The sequence below is a fragment of the Stegastes partitus genome, unplaced genomic scaffold, assembly GCF_000690725.1.
Source record: "Stegastes partitus isolate 25-593 unplaced genomic scaffold, Stegastes_partitus-1.0.2 Scaffold597, whole genome shotgun sequence".
In the NCBI taxonomy this organism is placed as follows: Eukaryota; Metazoa; Chordata; class Actinopteri; family Pomacentridae; genus Stegastes; species Stegastes partitus.
Window position 1 is genome coordinate 256794 of NW_007578328.1, and position 19523 is coordinate 276316.

The window sequence follows — 19523 nt, forward strand, 5'->3', positions numbered from 1 at the left end:
CCGACAATCCGTTCCCGTTCACACTGAAGATGGCGGCTGCAGGAGCCGGGTCTCCGGGCCGGCTGGTCCAGTACGTGGTGGTCCGCTCGGATCTGGTCCACAAGCTGTCGTGGCCGCTGGGAGCCGTGATCACTCAGGCCTGCCACGCCGCTACCGCCGCCATCCACCTGCACTACGGAGACCCGGACACTCAGCGGTACCTGGCCGAGCTGGACTCCATGCACAAAGTGGTGCTGGGGGTGAGCGCGGACCGCCAGGGTCCATTCAAATATACGCTACTTTAGCGCTGCTTGGATTTTTAACAAGCGAACTGCGTTAACATTAAAATAACAGAATATAAGTAATAAAACGGTACAAGTTGCTTTGGTAACTTATAACAATCAGCAACACTTCATTTATATGTAGAGTAATTTTAACCAGCTGTTATTACTCATAGTGGTTGGTTTGCAAGCAACTTTTAAAAAACGTAATTTTATAGGGAAAAAAGTTCAGTATGGCGTTTAAGATGAGTGCCGAATTGAAAAACTACCTCTAATGATTATAGTATGGTGATAAGGTTTTAGCTAGAAATTATACTTTCCTGAATAATCCAGGAGCATTTTTAAAACGATGAATTTCTAATGGAGGCTCGTTACGGGAGGTTTTACTCTCTACAGCTGTAATGTAAAAGCAACGATTCTAAACTTGAGGAGGGATTGTAGCCTCAACCTGTGTCTGAAGTAAATCAAATGTGATTCTTATTATATATAATTCTTCAGATGACTGTTTGGGGCTCCTGTATAGAGCTAATGCAGCCCAATAGCACATGGCTAAGAATGCAAATAGATAAATAAATATTTGGGTAATATTTACAGTTTTACAGACAAGTCTATCATTATGTACTAAAATAAATAAGTATTTTCTTATGTGGTTCTTGGATTAATATATTTGATATATGTCTTAATTCTAATTGGTTGTGATGCTTTATTTCCTGTATCATGCCCACAGTGAGTGTGTTTTGTGTGTCCAGGCTCCAGATGAAGCTGCTCTGTCCAGCCTGTCAGAGAGTCTGACCCAGGCTGGGGTCTCCCACAAACTTTGGATCGAACAACCAGAGAACATCCCCACATGCTTGGCTCTAAAACCGTATCCAAAAGAGACTGTCCAGCCACTGATGCGCAAGTTCAAACTCTTCAAATGACTGGTGCTGCTGCCTTGCCAAGATGTTGCCGTTTATTTTTTTTAAATTCGTTTACTTTGGTTTACAATCTGAATCGTGTGCATATCAGCAATTGTCTGTGGATGCAACATAACAGCTGAAAAAAATGTTTTTCAATTTTAATTTGTTCAGGTGCAAAATACAAAAGAGCATGAGCCGTATTAACGTGAACATCATATGTGATGTAAAAGCAAAATGCGCCCTGGGTGGCACCAGCTACGAACTGATCTACAACTGTAGCAGCAAAAGGCCCAAATCAGAATTCTCTGCTGGTCTTGTTTACATAAATAAACTGCAGTGTAAATGAAGTTCGTGTGATCACACCGACAGTCGTCTGTTTCAGTATGAACAACATCTGCCTCGTCCTGTTGTGTGACAAGTTGTTTTACATGAGGGTTTCCACTGTGTCAGTATTTCCATTTCTGCACTGCACTATAAATGGAGTTCCTAGATGACGTAGCTCCTGCAGAGTTCATGTGTCAGTGTACACGACAAAACCTCGAAACATTGCATGCAAGGTTTGGACCAGTTAATATTCACTTGTAATTTCTTTTAAAAATCCTAACAGCTGCTTAAACTTTCAGTAAAACAGAAATACTGCTGCCCAGTGTCACTGCTTGTTCAGCAGAGCAACCACAGGAAGAAGAAGTTTTCAGTACCAACCTTCAAGTACTTAAAGAGCTGGAACTCTAAAGGGCAGATTTGTGTTTTACAAGCGATTACTCTGTTTGTAGATGTTTAAGAGGCTTTTTACTGCAAAATCTGGATCGTTTAAAGAGTCTGAAATGCAAAAATCTCTAAATGTCTTGATTGTATTGTAGTTCAGATGATCACAGGTCACAACCATCATGGCTCTCAGTAGATGAGCCTGATATTCTCACATGTACAGATATGAAACTGGTGAAGAAGATGCTTGATTTTCAAATGACATTTAAGCTGCAATTTGAGTTCATTTGCAGGCATTTCAGCACCTACTGGGCAGGAAAACATACATTTCTCTGTCTGGCTATGATATTTTTTTCACTGAAGTGGTGACATTCATTTAAAGATACATTAAAGTCGTAAAAATGGGTCACATAGCTGACCTGTCAGACACAATCTATTTATTATAACTGTTCAGCTACACGTGTCCAACTCTTCCCTTAGTCCCAACACTATAGTCATCCCAACTGACCTTAACTGCTATTTCACATTAGGCCATGAGGAACCCGACTGCGTGGTAATAAACAGTTAAGTTACCTCAGTGGCTTCTCATTGTTCCAGTCTGTGTTTGTGAACAACATTCTGTGTACATCAACACTCTAAAAATGCCCGAACTTTGCAAAGTGTCTGTATGGTTAGGGGTAAAATAAAAGACAGCCACCGCTCACCTGCCTTGACCCAGCAGATAATTGTGCCCTCGTCCATTTTATTAAATATAGCAGAGTTCATCTCTGATGTGTTCCCAGAACTGCTCATCTGCCCTCCACATGTAATCTGGCAGTTCGTGGTATTGCTGCAGCCTCCACTTTTCTGTGTAAAAAGGGTAAAAATATGTCATTAAAACACAAAGTTCTCTTTAGAATTCATCGCAAAATGGTCTGCCGTCCCTTAGATACAAGGATTAAGACAATATCCTGCATTTATATGTGTTTACTTATCTTTTCTCTTTCAGTGTGATGCTACAAATTTAATAAATATACGCTAATAGACACAAAAAAATACAAAACAAAATGCGACAGGCTTTATTAAGAACACCTGCAATCTAGCTCAGTCCAATGTAACGGCGCTGCTATAGATTCTACTATTACAAAGCTTATATATTTTCAGTTTTTGTTGCCGTCATACATGCTGATTAGATAATTAGCACCCTTTATTATAAGAGCAATACCCCACCAACAACCACTTCAGTCCTAAAAATAAACAGAGTAGAATTCTAACTTTTCAGACAATGTCAACAAAAACTGAAAGCTTTGTAAAAATAGAAAATAATGAGAAAATGGTCCCATCAGAGCCTCAGCTGATCAAATCAAATGTCATGTGTTGTGTTAAAACCTGCAAACCTTCACATTTTAAAGTAATGTCAAGTTTTTTTTGCCTAAAAAAGGCACGAAATGAGGAATGCTTAATCACCATATTGTTTTCTACTTAGTGCAGAATCCAGCCAATAAATTTGCATCTGTAAAGGTTAACACATATCCCCACATCAACGCCGGGCAGCGAGGTGGAACACATAATTGGAAGAAGGAGGCGGACTTTACCAGATGCTCTGCTTCTCAGCTGAAACCACATCAACCGACCTCAGATCAGACGTTATGCTGAGGTCAACCTCTCTCAGTCTCATTTACATCCCTGTGCCTGCAGTGGAGGATGCAGTGGAGGAGGCCGATGAGTACGAGAGGCTGAAGCACAGCTGAGGTACAGGTGGCCGCAGAAAGCAAAAGGTCTGAGCGGTCAAGGTAAGCTGCAGAGGATTTGCGGCCACATCAACATTGTGGGAGGAGGACCACTGACAAGTAAGACCTCTCCGGAGCTGTTGAAGAGGGCGGTCAGAGGCTGTGGATCAAGAGAAAAGAGTCCAACTGGGCTCCCAAGAGACCAAATGGCATCGAGGAGGTGAGTCAGCAGGATTCACTGTTGAACCTTCTGAACACTGAGGAAGGGAGGCGCCCACTTGATAACACACTAGTAAGGCAGCTACCATAGACTATGTTGATATACACTGCAACCGTGACTGTGAACTACTGTTCTCAATCTTTAGGTTTTACATTTAGCTCTCACTATCTAGCACTTTTGAATCTGACTAACGAAATCGAAGACACTGCACGGTGACACGGTAGGAAGCTGTCAATGACAAAGTAGCCCCGCCTTAAATCATGCTCTGCTTTATTGTCTGTTTTACTCTGAACTGGACCTCATTTTTCAAAAGTAACTCAGTGCTGTGTTTAAAACGTCTTGAAACTAGAGACTGAGTCCATAAACTCACGAGGAAAATGTTTATTAAATTAATAAATGAAGTAATTAATCAAGTGAGAAGTAGAGTTATATCCTCATAGATTTTCATCAGACTCCTTTTTGCAAACGAGAAGAGTCGCCCCCTGCTGGATGTTAGAAGGAATGCAAGTTGAAGTCACTTCTGTATTGCTCTCACTCACCTGTTTGTAGATTGAAGGTATACTCTTGACATTGGTTCTGCTTTTTGTTGTGTTTTCTTCTCCTTTTCCACTATCTGCAGTAAGAAAGACCTGCGTGTATTTTCAGTAGATTATCCATTTTACTGATAAGGCTCGTGCCCCTGTATGCAAATGTTCCACCAGAACAATTTCACCCTTCGCTATTTCGAGGGAGCACACTGAAGCATCCTTTGCTTAGCTCCGCCAAGTACAACTGTGATTGGTTTAAAGAAATACAGCAGTACTGTAGCAGAATGATAATGAGGTGCAGTCAGACCATTCTGTGCTGCAGAATGATCTGACCATGTGAGACTACTTCCAGCTTGGTTTTACTTTTCAGACCCAAAAGCTACGTCCATCTTTTATGAACAGTTTATGATTGCAATTAACACATGATTTCATGATGAATAATTCTAAATTACAAACTCCCTTCTGATTTTTTTAAAAAGTGAAATGTCAGAATACATGAAAAGTGTCCACTGGGATGTCTCAAAGTCCAAGATCATGTCTTCAAAACTGTCTGTGAAGGTTCTCAGTCATCCAGGTCATGGTTATTCTCATAGATTAATCGTAGCAACTGGACTGGCTTGAGTTCCTTGAAAACGTTCCACCTCTCATCCAAGAGGCTTCATCAGTTCTGACTGACTAGTAGGGAGTTCCAAAATTAGTTCTACAATATTCACTTTCCTCTTGCAAGAGAAAAGAGATGTAACAAATCTTCACAACTGAGAAGATGAAGCTATAAATAAGGCTCATCCCCATGGCTTGAAAAATGACTTTAATGATTGATCAATTACCAGAATAGTTCCAGTCTGATTCATTTTCTTACAGTCAGCTAAAGGTTTGAGTTCTACGCAGGAACAACCTGGAAAAATATTCAAAACTAAGGCGACACATGCTTCAAGTGTGGCTGCAGATACTGTTAAAAACCTGCTTTTCTGTCTGAACAAACTTCAGATTGCATATGAATAACGACACAAATAAGAAATGTTGGTTATGTTTTAAAAAAAATGTATTTTCTGTCTTCATCATCAAGGCAGCACAACTGATTCATTCTACTGTTGCAGCCAGTTCTCGCTATATGACAGGTTGCTGGATTTCTAGGATGCAATTTGTCTTAATAGCTTGTTTCACTTTTTTCAAAGTGTTATGAGAAGATATTAAGGCTTGACACTAGGTATTATTGGAACCTGTTTCCTTGACTGACAGGGATCTCAGCCGTGACATATGAAAATATCTGGGAACCGAGCCAGCAGCGAGCACCGTGGTGATAATACACATCGTAAATTTGGCCTGTAAATGCTTAACGACAGTACCGTCAGATTCACCGCCCTTTTCAGACATGCTTTAATGAGGTGCTTAACAGACATTATTACGTTTGACTAAAAGGCAAACAAACAGTAATAAGTCATCTCCAACTGTCACAAGCGCCTTGGAATCAAACGGCTGTTTTCATGAGTCATAACCTTGAACTTTGAAGTGAAGCTACAGGCTCTGAAGGAATGTAAGTGACCAATCAACATATTACACACAATGTAATTATTGCAGAGAATTTCCCAGAATATCTCCTGAAGACACACCCAGACACACGCTACTCTCATTCTCACATGTAGATTGCCATAAGAGGGAGCCTGAGGATACAGACTGGAGCTGTGCTGCTACAATAACCAATGCAACCGAGGACATACGCTGTAGGTATGCGAGATTTTTGCCTGAACTTTCTGCAAAACAAGTCTGTGAGAGTAACAGAACGTCCAGGAACAGTAAACAGCAGGAGATGTGCTGTTTACCATCTCTATAGTCTGATAGAACAAAGTCCACGCAAGTCTCCAAAACATTGCTTCATGTGAGGGGAGAAAATTAAAGCCGCACTGATCAACATCTGTGCATTTATATATAAAATGTGTCAAAAAATTATGACATGTAAGGTGTCACTCATAAGGATAGGCCCAGAGAAAACAATCATCTACCTCTGTAGATCTTTTTTGGCAACTTGCAGCGCACTGTTTTGGTTTTTGTCAACCTCATATTCGACCACAGCAGTAAGAAGCTCGAAAGGAGAGACACTATAAATAGATCTTTCATGTACTGCTCAGTTTTCAGATTTCAGGCTACTTTGCTGTCCTAACTTCTTCTTTTTTTTTTTAACTAATGAAAAAAAGAAGAAGCTCAAAATACACATTTAGATGTTTATTTTACTACAATTTCCTGTTGGATGTTTATGCAAATTAGCACAGAAATAATGGGAAAGAGAACTTGTAAGCAAAAAAATCTCCATGTCAGCAGCACTTACAGACACCAAACTTTGCAGTTTTATTTCTATCTATATTCTTAATGATATTACAGAGGGATTCATTCATGCATCATTCATAATAAGACTTGTACAACATTTTGTACCTAAAAACATGGCGGAAATATATATTTTTCTGGCTGTTAGTATTTTCTGATTTATGGACTGATAAAAAGAGATATCAAAGACCCTTTGGCTGTGATATTTTAAACACAGCTTTATCCACTGTTCAGATTTCTGTTCTGGAAATTAAAGCAAATTAGTACGTATTTAGATACACAATATGTAATTTGCATATTTAGACATTTTTAAAAAATCAATCTGAAGCAAAAAAAAAAAAAATCTTTTATATGTAAGTAATTAGCAGTGAAAGTTCCATTGTGGTATCTGTTAGTTAGAATTGGACCGTACTCACCTGCAGGGTCTCCCCTGAAAACCTGCAGTGCACTACCAGTCCAGCACCAAGCAGCACACAACACAAGGTCTGTAGCTTCTAGGTCAGAGTAGTGGATCACTTAAGAGACACATGGAGACCACAGCACTGTGTTAAAGGAGAGGGAATATTGGACAGACATTGATCGGATGGGCAGAAACACACCTCCAAATGACCAGTAACTGTCCTCTGTGTCTGCTGGATGTGCAAACAGAAAGTTATTTGCTAATACTACTAAGTCAAAAGTGCATGAATGTGTTTGTTAAGGAATTATGCACCCAAGTAAAAGAAGAAGAATCCATATGGTGTCAAAAATTGGAAAATCACAGTTTCTCAAGAAGACACTTTTGAAACAAGCAGTTTCTTTTTTTCCCCAAAAACTATTTAAAAGCCAAAGATGTTGAATTAAATATCACATGGAGTAAAACAGCTAATTTGTGTCATTGGAGGTGGTGGAAATGGGCATTGGCATTTTGCAAACTAGGTGCAACTAATTAAAGTGTAAAATAGCTATCTCAGAACTTTTTCTCTATTTCCCCATCACTAGTATGAGATCTCATTGTGTTTTACAGAAGCGTGCCCCCTAACAGACAAGAAACTGCAAGAACATTTTGTTGAACAAATACTGAACAGTGGTGGAAAAATACTACGTCTGAATAGTTGAATTGACCCCTGTAGGGTCTTTTCAGTCAGTATTTATAATATAATTCGACATCTGTGTAGGATACATGTTCAAACTGGCAACAGGTTGTGTTGAAAACTTTGATGAATTCTTGCTTGTACCTTACAACACAACATTATTTAAATGTTTTTATAGTGTGGGGGGTCGAGGATTGCAGTAATTCTGACAGGAAACAACCCCAGATTCAAAGGAAAAACTACAAAACACATGAGGACTTGTTGTCAGCTGCATTTGTGCCCTTTTAACTACTGTGAGTTGTTGTATCTGATGTCTGTCTTCATTCATTTTCTTGTTTTTAATGATGTTGTGAAACCAAAGACTGTTTCCCACATTGTGGACAATATGGGTCCTAATTACATAATGATGATCATAAACTGTACCCTTATAAATTATGTAGCTCCAGTGCATCAGTCTGGATGCATCAGTATGTCAGACAGTAAACACTGAGCTCAGTGCATGAAGGCACACTGCTGTAGGAGGCCTATAGTTTGTGTAATGCATCAAGACACAGCCTCCTCCATTTACTCTCTGCGGTGTCTAGGAACACGTTGCTTCGCTGTGCATTCTGCATCCCGGTGACACAGCGGCTCATTAATCTCCTATCATCAACAGTCGCCTCTTCTTTCTCTGCACAGAGGAGAAGCTGCTGCCCGCTGCCCTCAGCGTGAACGCGCCTCGGCGCTCCGTGCGCACGAGCAGCCCTGTTTGTTTGTGTTGAGAGATTGGAAATGGCGGAGAGCAGAGACCAAAGCGATAACTTGGGTTAGCAAACGCGAGTGCGCCGTCATTGAAACGCAGAAACCTCCCACAAGTGATTCACCGAGTTACTTACGACTTGCTACTGCCGCTGGAATATAAGTCGCACACAGGGCAAAGGGATTTTCGGAACGAGGTTTGGATTTAGCAAGCTGGTTAGCTGGCTAAGCTAACCGTGCTAGCAACCTGGCGTTAGCTAGCTTCAAGTCGTGTGTGATTTTAACCACGCAGGCTTGTTTGTCAACATAAGCTGACGTTAAATTGATAGTGAGCCAGCTAACGCACTACTTTTGCCCGGTTTCCAAGCTAACCTACTTGCGTTTATAACATGTTCGACAACGCTGACCGCAAATTTATCAATCCAAAGTAAGTGAGGATAAAAAGTCAGACATCTGACCATCCTTGTCGCGAGCAAGCAGTAAATTAAGCTGGTTAGCTAAGTTGGCTAACTGGCTTGTTTTACACACAGCCTCAGCTGCTGTTTGCATGGGAATTAATCATCCAGCGTGACAACCTACAGCAAGACCCCGTTGGCAGGATCATTATTTATCATCTCAACTAAACAGGTAAGCCAATCGAGAAGCATCGTGCTAATTGCATGACAGCATGTCATCCCGACAAACCCTGATTGAAGTGACCGCTGCAGCGGAGGATCTGCTCTGGGCCTCCAAACATGCCTGACTCATTGTTGATTTTTCCACATAACGTTACAACAATTCACTGACACCGTCTTCTCCAACTAAATGCATAACGTGCGGGGCTCGGTGGGCATTTTACTTCTCCGCCACCTGCAAAGAAAGCGATCAGGCACTTCTTATGTAAGAATGTAGGAAAGGCCTCAAGGTGTCGCTCAGGTTCATGTTAATTAGCTGCAACTTGCGTCCTGAACGCGAAAACTGAGAGAACATCTTGACCTGTTGGCGTGAAGCAAAAAACGCCTTCTGAGTCATTTTAAAACGACCTATAGAAACAGCGCATACTCAGTGGAAAAATACTCCAAAGTAGATCAAAAGCATGCAGCCAGAGGAGATGTTAGCTGGAAGGTAACTGGACAAAATACAGTTTGTTTGCTTTCAGTTTTTGCTCATAATTAAAATGCGTTGTAGCCTTCATGTCATGTTAGGAGTGTTTAATCATAAGGGTAAAGTTTTAAATTCACTTCACAAAGTTTGGGTACTTTTGACTGCAGTGTAGTAAATCTCAGAGTAAATATTGTTTATTAACAGCTTCAACCAGAATGCATCGTCCTTGAAAGTCCATTGGAGGAATCAGCACCAACAAACATCTGCATAAGATATAATACAGTGTTGTAGTTAACTGACACTGAAGTCTAATTATTTGACTGCACTTTAAAGACTTTAATTCCTGCAATGAATAGCATTTCAAGTATTTTTACATTTAGATTTCCTTTTGTGAATAAAATCTAACAATTAACATTAAGCCTAAATACTTACACAGGTGAATTAATGGTTGTCATCATTGTTGGTTGCATAATAGCTTAGTTATAAATGTCATTTGAGAATTTGTATTACTTTGAAATTCTGCTTTATTATGCTATAGAGAATTGTGAAGTGTAGTTTTGTAAAGGGTCTCTGAGGAACTGCAACAAAACTAACTCAATAATCAGAATTATCAGATGGATTCTGTTTTAGGTCATTAAAAGTTTGGGAAGATTCAAAACAGCATTTCTACAAATGTATAGTTTCAGCTGTCAGCATGTTAATGTGACAGTATGTTTTCTGTAGTTATTTGAAGTGTATAAGTAATCCCCTTTATTATGTTAAGTATTTGGATTTTTGTTTGATTCCCATTTTAATTTCTATATTTTTCTACATGGAGCAATTGACGGCTTTGTTTTTGCTTGGTGACTGCAGGGAATCTGTTTGTGTTGTCCGTGTAGTATTGGTGTTGCTGACTTTGTCTTGTTCTGGGTGAAAACATTATAGCTGGGCCTCACCGGGCTAAGATGTAGCCCAGATAAGAGTCAGGATATAGAGTTCAGTGTAGGCCTCAGTTATTCAGTTCAAAGTTTGACTCAGCTGCCGGTGTGGAAGCAGTGTGAGTGCAACCTGACTGTAAACAACAAACAAAATATTGTAGGAAGCAACTAGAAGAATAAACAAAGATGTTTCAGTATAGTAAGAAACTTAAAGAAGGAAGGACAGTGACTTTATTTTTGCCACATGCCATGGCTCATCTTGTTTAAAGGCAGCTCAAAAATCCAAGAAAACAAATTTCAGATGAGTGATGGACAGACATTCTCTGCAGCTTAGGTCTGGAGAAGACATGAAAACCCAGAACCAGATCTTGTCACTGTGTGGTGATATGCCAAAGCACTGTAGTTACATTTACCTCTCCAATTAGAAGTGAGAGTTTGAGCTCACTGATGGAGATGTGTTGGTAGAAGAGGGAGGAAATTGTTTGTGCTTGATTGTCTTGAATATTGTAACATAGGAGACTTATCCTATGAGTTCAGTGGTATAGCTGTTGCAAGCCATGCATGTTGCGTTTTCATTATTACCTCTAGGAACAAGCTGTGAAATATACCTAAGGATGAGCCAGTTTTGAGGCAAATTGCTGGTGTGGGAGCCCTCCTCCTTGTAGCTAAGCTCTGTGTCTGTATGGAGAATGAGCAGCCATTTTAGCACTCAGCAGTGCTGCAGCCTGCCTGCCACTGTCACAGCTTTCTTCTACAGGAGCTGTAGTAGGTGTTCATGCTGTTTGTTTTGAAGCCCCCAGGATACCTGCAACCAACCTGTGAAAATGTCACTCTGTGCTTTCACTTAGGGTCACAAAGCAAATAATGCTCACTGACGAAGGCTGTCTGTGGAGGCAGATCAGTGAGGGTCACCTGCCACTGGCTGGCAACTTATGCAGCGTATACAGTTGTCACTGTTTGCCTTTTAGTGTTGTTATATAAGGGCTTGACCTTAACATGTATAGTGCCCTGAGATGACTTGTGTTATGATTTGACACTATATAGCTAAAACTGAATTGAACTGAGCCTGTTAATATTTTTTTGATCACATGAAAGGCGGGTTTTGGATTAATTTATGTTGTTGTACAATGTCTTGAAAAAACCTCAGTGAGTATTTCTGAATCAGCTTTTTGTGCTTTCATTTTCCCTTTCACCTTTCTGACATGTTTTAGTATTTTGGCCATTTTTGGCATCTTTCTAAATGATGCCATGTTTTACTCTAGTGAATATTGTCAAATTCTTTAGATGGCTGATTCAGTCCCTGAATTCTTTTGCCTTGTCTTTAGTTTGTGTGTCCACTTGTTTAACATGAAGCCAAATTGGAAGTGCTGCTGACACCTTTTTTTTAAGATCAACATTATGACAGTTATCCATGTTGGGTTGTGACTTGTTCAGTCAAACAACTGATGATGCACCACCACCTTGAAGTTTTTACCCTTCCACTGAAGCCCTGTGCTGTTATTGGTAGTTACAATTCATGTTTGGATTGTAACAATCCAAAAAATACAGCTTCAGATATTACAACAAGTGGATCAGAAGTCAGGAGCTCACTTGAAATCAGCATTCATAATGGTCAGCTTTTATTATGCAGTGATGGCACTTCGGTTGGTGCACCTCTTTGGTCCTGACTGAATCATCTTAAGGAGTATTTGACGGGTGGTCATGAGCTTTGGCACAGATGTCCATGGTGCTTTTAGGATGAATCCTGATGACTTTGATGATTCTCCAGCTTTTCCTTTAGCGCCAACTTCAGGGCAAACTGGTCACTTATCCTGTGAAACTAATCTTTAACTTCTGCTTAACTGATTGACACCAGATTTGGCACATTTGGCCATTTATGATGCCAAATGATGATGATGATGATTGTGATTATTGTGAGTGACTTCATGGGTCCCCTGACTTTCCCTCCAGCGCCACCATGTGGCTGACATTTTTCCTTTTCATTGAAATGTTTGAACTGAGAAGGATTCCCATAAAGTTTGTCTCTCTCTGGAGGAATTGTAATAATTTTGCTAATTCCCTGTTTTCTCCAGTGACATTGTGAAGTAATAATTCTAATTTGACCTTCCCATCAGTATTTTGTGTTTAGTGCTAATTAGCAAATGCCAGCATCCACTCACACGCCAAACGAAATGATAACCATTATAACTGCTAACTAGGGCTGCAGACTTTTAATCATTTCCTTTAACCAATAGTTAGCCACAGTAAAAAATCAGCTATTTAAGATTCATTGAAATTATGAAAATAGTATTTGTAGATGTTTCTTCATATACTAATAAAACCTCTCTGAACACTTCATCAAATCGGTTTGGCTACATTAAGAATTTCGAAAACTGATAACATCGACATCAGCTTACTGGAAATCTAAATTAAAAAGCAAAAAACTAATTATAATTTTTTTTTAAAAATATATAAAAATTGCTTCTCTGCATTTGGCACAACAAATGAGCTGCCGTCTTCCACAGTGAGTAACCTGTAATGTTAGTAATCTGTTCACAGTGGTTTTATATCTAAATAATCCTCATGTGTACATAATGGACTGACTTGTTCACTGTAGTTAACATCAGTCCAGCTGCTGGAAACAGCTGCTCAGCTGCAACTGATGTCCACCATTATTATACAGTCCAGGATATCTGTCACTATTTACTGCGACCTGTAAAATGTATTTATACTCAGAAAAGTGTCGCCAATGCACTCAATCGCTTCATTTGAAGGTTGTTGAAAACACAAGAGTCCTGCTGCTCCTGAATGTTAGCAGCTATAGCTGCTTTCTGCTGACAGACACTCAGTCTATGTTAGCTGTTGAGAATGCTACTCTTGCATGAGCAACAGCAGGTAGTTAGCTAGTGGCAGACAGCCACCAGACACCTTTTTCACAACTTAATGCTGTAGCGTGACTGCTGCAGTTAACAGTCAGACAGCAGGGAGGTGCGCTCCTTTTATTCAAACCTTATTGGTGGGCAGCAAACAAACCTGTAACTCCATCCCTACAGTAAACAACTCCACCTGGTGGTGCAAGCAGGCACTACAGCTAATCTACAGTACATTTTCTAACATTTAAGCTGCTTGTCTTTATTTTCTGTCTCATTGGTTAATATATTTTAATTGATTAAATTGTTAACATCAACAACGAAATAACAGTTGATCATTAACATCCTTCATAAGGTTGTAATGACACAGCTTATCACAGGGGCTAGTGACACACATGAAATACACAGCATGGGAAGCAGTGTTGGCGAGACAAGGTTATTTGTACAGAACATTTCTTACAAAAGGCTAGTAAAAATATATTTATGAATTGCAGAGAGAGAAGAAAACAAAACTGTGGCTTTTGTTAATGTCTGTGATGTCTTTTAGTTGTTGCTACTTCGGGTCACCAGACCTATATTTTGTTAAGGGAGCAAGTATCGTAGTTTTTGGCAGCAGAGGGCAAAAAAGTAATCTGGAGAGAGCTTAAGTTTCATCAACCCACATCTTGTGGGTTTTTGTTTGTTTACCTAAGCCATTTGAGGGCAACAATCTTTCTTGATGCATTTTTTCTTAAATCAAGGTGTGATGTCTACATTTCTGGTCAAACAGGCAGTGTGGGTGCTTTGGTTGACATCGTCCTGGCAAATTATTGTTATCATAAATCACAGCACGTAGATCAATAAACGTACATTTTCCAGATCATCGTTGACATTATACAGTGGGGATGAGCAGTAGGTCCCATTTCTGCAAACCTGCAACAGATGTGCTCTTAGTGTAGCCTGTGCAGCACTGGCTGCTGTATGCTGTGGTTTGTCCCTCGACTCTGGCGCTCTGAGTCAGCGTGAGGCAGCAACACACACACACACACACACACACATACATACATGCGTACTGTCTTCAGCTGCTGTGGCCAAGCAGAATGCGGAGAAGAAGAGAAGAGCGGCGCTGCTTCGACTCTTCGCTGCCTTCCTGCTGTCAGAGCGATGGCCTACATTCTCGCCTGGAAAAAAGGCTTGTGCAGCAGACTGTGAGAATTTGTGAGGGCTGGGAGGAAATGGAGGGAAGGAGAAAGGTAAAGGCAAAGAATGAGAGAAACAGAAAGACCACGTACAGGAAGAAATTGATAGGGCAAGCGAGAAAACAGAGGAAGGAGAATAGTTGTTGTGGTGTTGTGAGCGAGTTAACAGTCAGGCCCCAATGGCCCAGATTTTTTTGAGCAAGGTCAGGCCACAGTAAGAAGAGTCACACTTCAGTTTGTTCTTCTCTGTGTGGATTTGAATTGGGTTTTCTAAAAACAAAACAAAAAAGTTTGCTAGAATGTTTGTACTCTGAATAAAAATAGCTTTAAAGAGCCATACAGAAAATGTATTTTCCTCGGGTACATTACAGTCTGCTGATGTGACTGAAGCGGTGCCTGTGCTGAGGGGACACTGTCAGGTGGATCAGAGCAGGTTGAACAGTTGTGGGTTTCTCACCTTAGATGTGAAGCAAAATATGTGTAATGGACATATGGTGGTGGTAACACCTTTGGTTTTTTAGGTGGAGCATAAAGGTGTCTGTGTGCCTTTTAAATATGTGGAGTGTGAGAAACTTCCAAAGTTTAACCCAGAAGTTTTTCTGCATTCCAGAATGCTTTAACTTGACATCACTTTATCTTTTTTTGGTGATATCCTATTTATTACTGAATCTGTGAAGCAGTAGAATGACTTTAGGGCTGCATTGTTTTCAATTTAAAATGTATTTTGGCATGTTATTAAAGCGATTACATACAGATGCAAATGCTGTTTCCTCATCCCTGTACACTGAATGATGTGGACTTTGAGAGGACATGCACATGTTTATTACATACTACAGTAGGCATGTGTTTATTCTGCTACAGGGATGATCAAATTGACCTTGATTTCAAACACTGTAACACACTGGGTTTCGGTGCTTGTTTCTGGAAGGAAGTGTTACAACTAATATTACAGACAGAGGAAGCTTATTTAAGCCTGGTATTTTTTTTCTGGTGCCGGCCAAAAATGAGGAACTCCTCTTTTTAAAATTGTACTTTTTCATCTAAAGTCAGCAATCAGTGATTACGTTTGCATCATTATTTATATATATTTGGACCACATGTTATTCTAAAATGAGTTACTAGTCCTTATTTTTAACCAGAAATACCTGTAAGGCACTGCACACAGAGGCACTGCCATAATCAGAAAAGCACATTAATATATTCTCTTTTCGAATTTACATTTTTTTTTGCATAAACTATAGGTAGTAATATTGTTTGACTTTATGCACTGATATCCATATGCAACATGCCAGGAAAACTGTCCTCTTAAAGTTACTTAGACTCGAGCCATATTTGTACAGAAATTGGTTTGTCTTCCCACTGTGCAAATGATATACACAATAGTTAAACAGCCCACACAAAAGCACAACTACGTGATATATAGCTAGTAGCAGGCAACTGTGGAAAACTTTCGACAAGTTCTGACAAAGTGTTCTGCTCACAAACAAGCCCAAGTCCAATGAGGGCATCTTCTCAGTCACAAACGGGATGTATATGTTTTGACAACATGCCATTTTCACTTTCATTTCATGTGCACTGCAGCCTGCTTTCAGCACAGTATTGGCTCAGGGCTCAGGGATTTGCAATGCAAGATGAACGTGTAGAGGAGATGGAAGTGAGTGAAGAATAAAGTAGAAGCAACATGAGCAGACTGAAACACTGTCTTTCTTGTACCATCCTGAGAAACCTCGGTGTTGGTGAACACTGTGTGTAAAGGCTTTGCTTTCTTCCGGAGCTGCTCGATTTATTGTACAGCAGAATGGCTGCAAAGCTCTATACCTACTGCATCGGTGATGTCTAGACTGTGGGAAATGACAGAGGGAAACAAAGCACTAAGAGGAAAGGAAGTGGTCTTGTTTTGTGTATAGTGCAGTGTGACGCAAATAACTACTGTTTGTGCTTTAGATATTGTGATGCTAACTGGAGGATTATGGACATTTTACATGCCACTGGTGTTTTTAGACTATTATCCTGGTTGTTTGCTTGTCTTTTCAGGGGACAACTGTACTAATAGCTTGCCACCCACTCATGGTTTTTAAAACACAACATCTCAGTACTCTAAGCCAAGACCACAACCTTGCAAACACCACACTACATGCAGAAAATCACAGGTGTGTTTTGTTTTAAATATGTACACGTTTACAGGACAAACCAAGTGTCTAAATGTTACCACTGTGTTTCAACCGGAGTTGAAATGTAAAGGAAAAACCAGAGACAATGGATCACATCCATAGCGAACTGCAGGAAAATAAGAACATTAGATAACAACTGTCAGAAAGCATGTGCATACAGGCACTAGCATGTGACAGCTTTTTCAATTTATTGGCTGATCTTATCTGATGTTGATATGCTGTTAAGATGCTGCAAACCCAACATATTTTTCAGCCACGTTATAGAAAGGGGTATGCAGCAACAATCATTGACATGATTATTCACTGGATATTCATTATTTTAGTCTACTGTAGTGAGCTAGCTCTTGAACTGACCATTCAAGTTTAACTTATTTTGGGATAGTTTTGGTCATTTCTTTTCCCCATGCATATTCTCTCGACTTGGATTTTAGAATATTTCTCACCAAGAGAGAGCATAACATAAAAAAATCAGGGTTTTCCTTACACACACTCTCGATGCAGAGGACAGTTATTTAAAATCTCTCTGCATTTTAAGCAGGATTTGTGTGGGATCTGTAGTTAAAGTGTGTTATTATAAGCCTTATCTCTCTTATCTATCAGATACATATCATTTACAGCCTTCCTTTTTTTCTTTACATTAACATGCCACATTGATTTATTACCATGGCGTGGCGGCACAGTGTGATCATGTGCTGCACCAAAACAGACAGATCCTGACACATCTCTTCTTGTTATCAGTGTAGTTATTAGATAGTGAACTGTCACCACACGTATTGAATATGTGACATTTTTCCTGACGCTTTGTAGGCTTTGTACTGTGTTTCATAAGGATGTAATTTAATTTCTTTGGATGCTTGTATAAACAATGTGCCTCCAGCATCACTGTATGGAACCATCCATTTGAAAGGGATTGCATTTAGACACAGTATGCTATTGTAGTTACAGTGCAATGCATAGCGTGGTGCATTTTAGTGATCACGCTGACCCTGTTCACTGCTTATCTTGTTATTACCTGGTATAGAGGAACAATATGTGTTAAAGGTTACCTGCGAGATAAATGCAAGAGTAATATTTTTCTAGTGTGGTGTAGTCAATGCATTAATATCAGATGCTTCATTAAATGCCCTCAATTTATCACCTGCAGCCTGCCTCATTGTCCATTGCTTAAGCTGAGTCAAAATGTATGGATACCTTAGGTTATATCACTCAACACTTATGAACCTTAAATAACTTATGACATGCTTTTATCTGTAGTATATCATTTTTCTTTAATAGTTCCTCTTTGTTCCAGCTCTTTAAAGTCATAGTTCTGATCAGAGTTGGTTGCCCCATCCAGTTTCTCTCACTTCTTTTGACCTACCTTCCCTTGCTTTCTCCCTTTTGTCCCATTCAGCTGAAATACAGGTCACTGAGGTGTGGTTCTCAGGCTGGCCGGCCTGTACCACAACTTTTGGGCTGCACTTGATGAGTAAATATGTTTCAAGGGAGAAACAGGTTTTGTGACAAGGCCAGTGATGAATGTAGTGAGCAGTGTCTATACAAAAGGCATCATGGTGCTGACTGCTTGCAAGAAAGCACAAGTTATTAACCTTGTGAGGTGTGTACTACAATGGTGCATACACTCTACAACACTAGTTTACAGGCAGTTGGTGAGTAGCTTCTTGATTGCATCTTACAATGTTTTTAATCTAAATTTGCTTGATTTTAAGAATATTAAAACTCAAGTTATTTGAGGAACCTGTCTTAGGGTACATAGCTACGATTGCAGTTTTTTATGATCTCAGCGTTTTAAACCAGTGACAGAAATGAAAAACAGGTTTTTCTTCCTTGTGGGTGTTTCATTTATTTATTTTTTTTAAGTAGTGTGCATTTCAGCTGTGGAACTGATTTTGTATTCCTGCCTGCTGTAATTTGGATTAAAGCACTCTACGGTATTTGGAAATGTAAACACGAAGAACACCAGTGACAAACCTAGTTAAGCATGTTAATGACAGGATTTGTCCATCAGAAATCTCCCTTTGTTCTGGAAGTATCTCCTCATTTCTTTATTAAGGGTGAATGTGTTGTCTGTCTCTTAGCCTGTCATGTTGTATTTAGACAAACAGGCCTGAGTGTTATGTAATTTAATATAAAGAGAATGTTACATTTATGTATTTGCTCATTGTTTTAGTAGAAACAGTGTGCCATTACACCACATTTGATCAGAATTTGAAATCTGTCAGATGCATTCATTTAGAGCTGCGTGCTAACACATATTTTTAATGATTTAATATTGTGTGTCATCACAGTTGTGCATTCAATGTTTTGCCTGGAAAATGTCAAATTATGGCTAAAATGTCAACCATAATCTTCCAGAGCCTAAAAAGATTTTTTCCCCCCACATTTCTCAGTTTATCAAACCAACAATCCAAAGATATTCATTTTTCTTCCATACATGACAAAGACCGTTCTTACACATGAGAAGTTGGTAACTGCAGATGTCACCGATTTCAACAACTTTTCAACAAGACAGTTTCCGAAACCTTCTAGAACAATATAATCAAAACTTGCAGTCTAACAATTATGAATGTGTAAATCTTTCCACCTACATGTTTTTGCTTACAGTCGATAAATGATGTGAACAGATCTTACACGGTGAAGAGTTACCTAAACCGTGGTGGATATATTTTAAGCTGTGATGATTAAGAATGCAGTGGTATCTAAAGGATAGTCTGAGCTTAGACATCAGAGAGTGAGATAAGTAGTTTACTTACTATAAGGCCTACCACTAATAATTAGTGAAACTCCTTTTTATGCGTGCTGGATCACGGCAACCTTTACCAGCTAAGGCTTAGAAAAGGGAATGTCCCTGAATTACATCCCCAGTAGACAGATG

The 19523-nt window shown here is 39.6% G+C and overlaps 2 protein-coding genes across 4 annotated transcripts in view; both read left to right on the forward strand.

Moving 5' to 3' along the window:
* On the forward strand, positions 1 to 2296 carry ptrhd1 (peptidyl-tRNA hydrolase domain containing 1). Its single transcript, XM_008289175.1, has 2 exons — positions 1 to 239; positions 1010 to 2296. The coding sequence occupies exons 1-2, from the start codon at positions 30 to 32 to the stop codon at positions 1178 to 1180; spliced, it is 381 nt and encodes a 126-aa protein (XP_008287397.1). The 5' UTR covers positions 1 to 29; the 3' UTR covers positions 1181 to 2296.
* Positions 2297 to 8469: 6173 nt separating this feature from the next.
* ncoa1 (nuclear receptor coactivator 1) overlaps positions 8470 to 19523 on the forward strand; it is a 58407-nt gene continuing 47353 nt past the window's right edge. For 2 of the 3 annotated variants that reach the window (XM_008289176.1, XM_008289179.1), the window contains exon 1: positions 8470 to 9077. The gene's annotated coding sequence lies outside the window, so the exon portion shown is untranslated. The remainder of the gene's footprint in view (positions 9078 to 19523) is intronic. The other variant, XM_008289178.1, reaches the window with a different exon arrangement.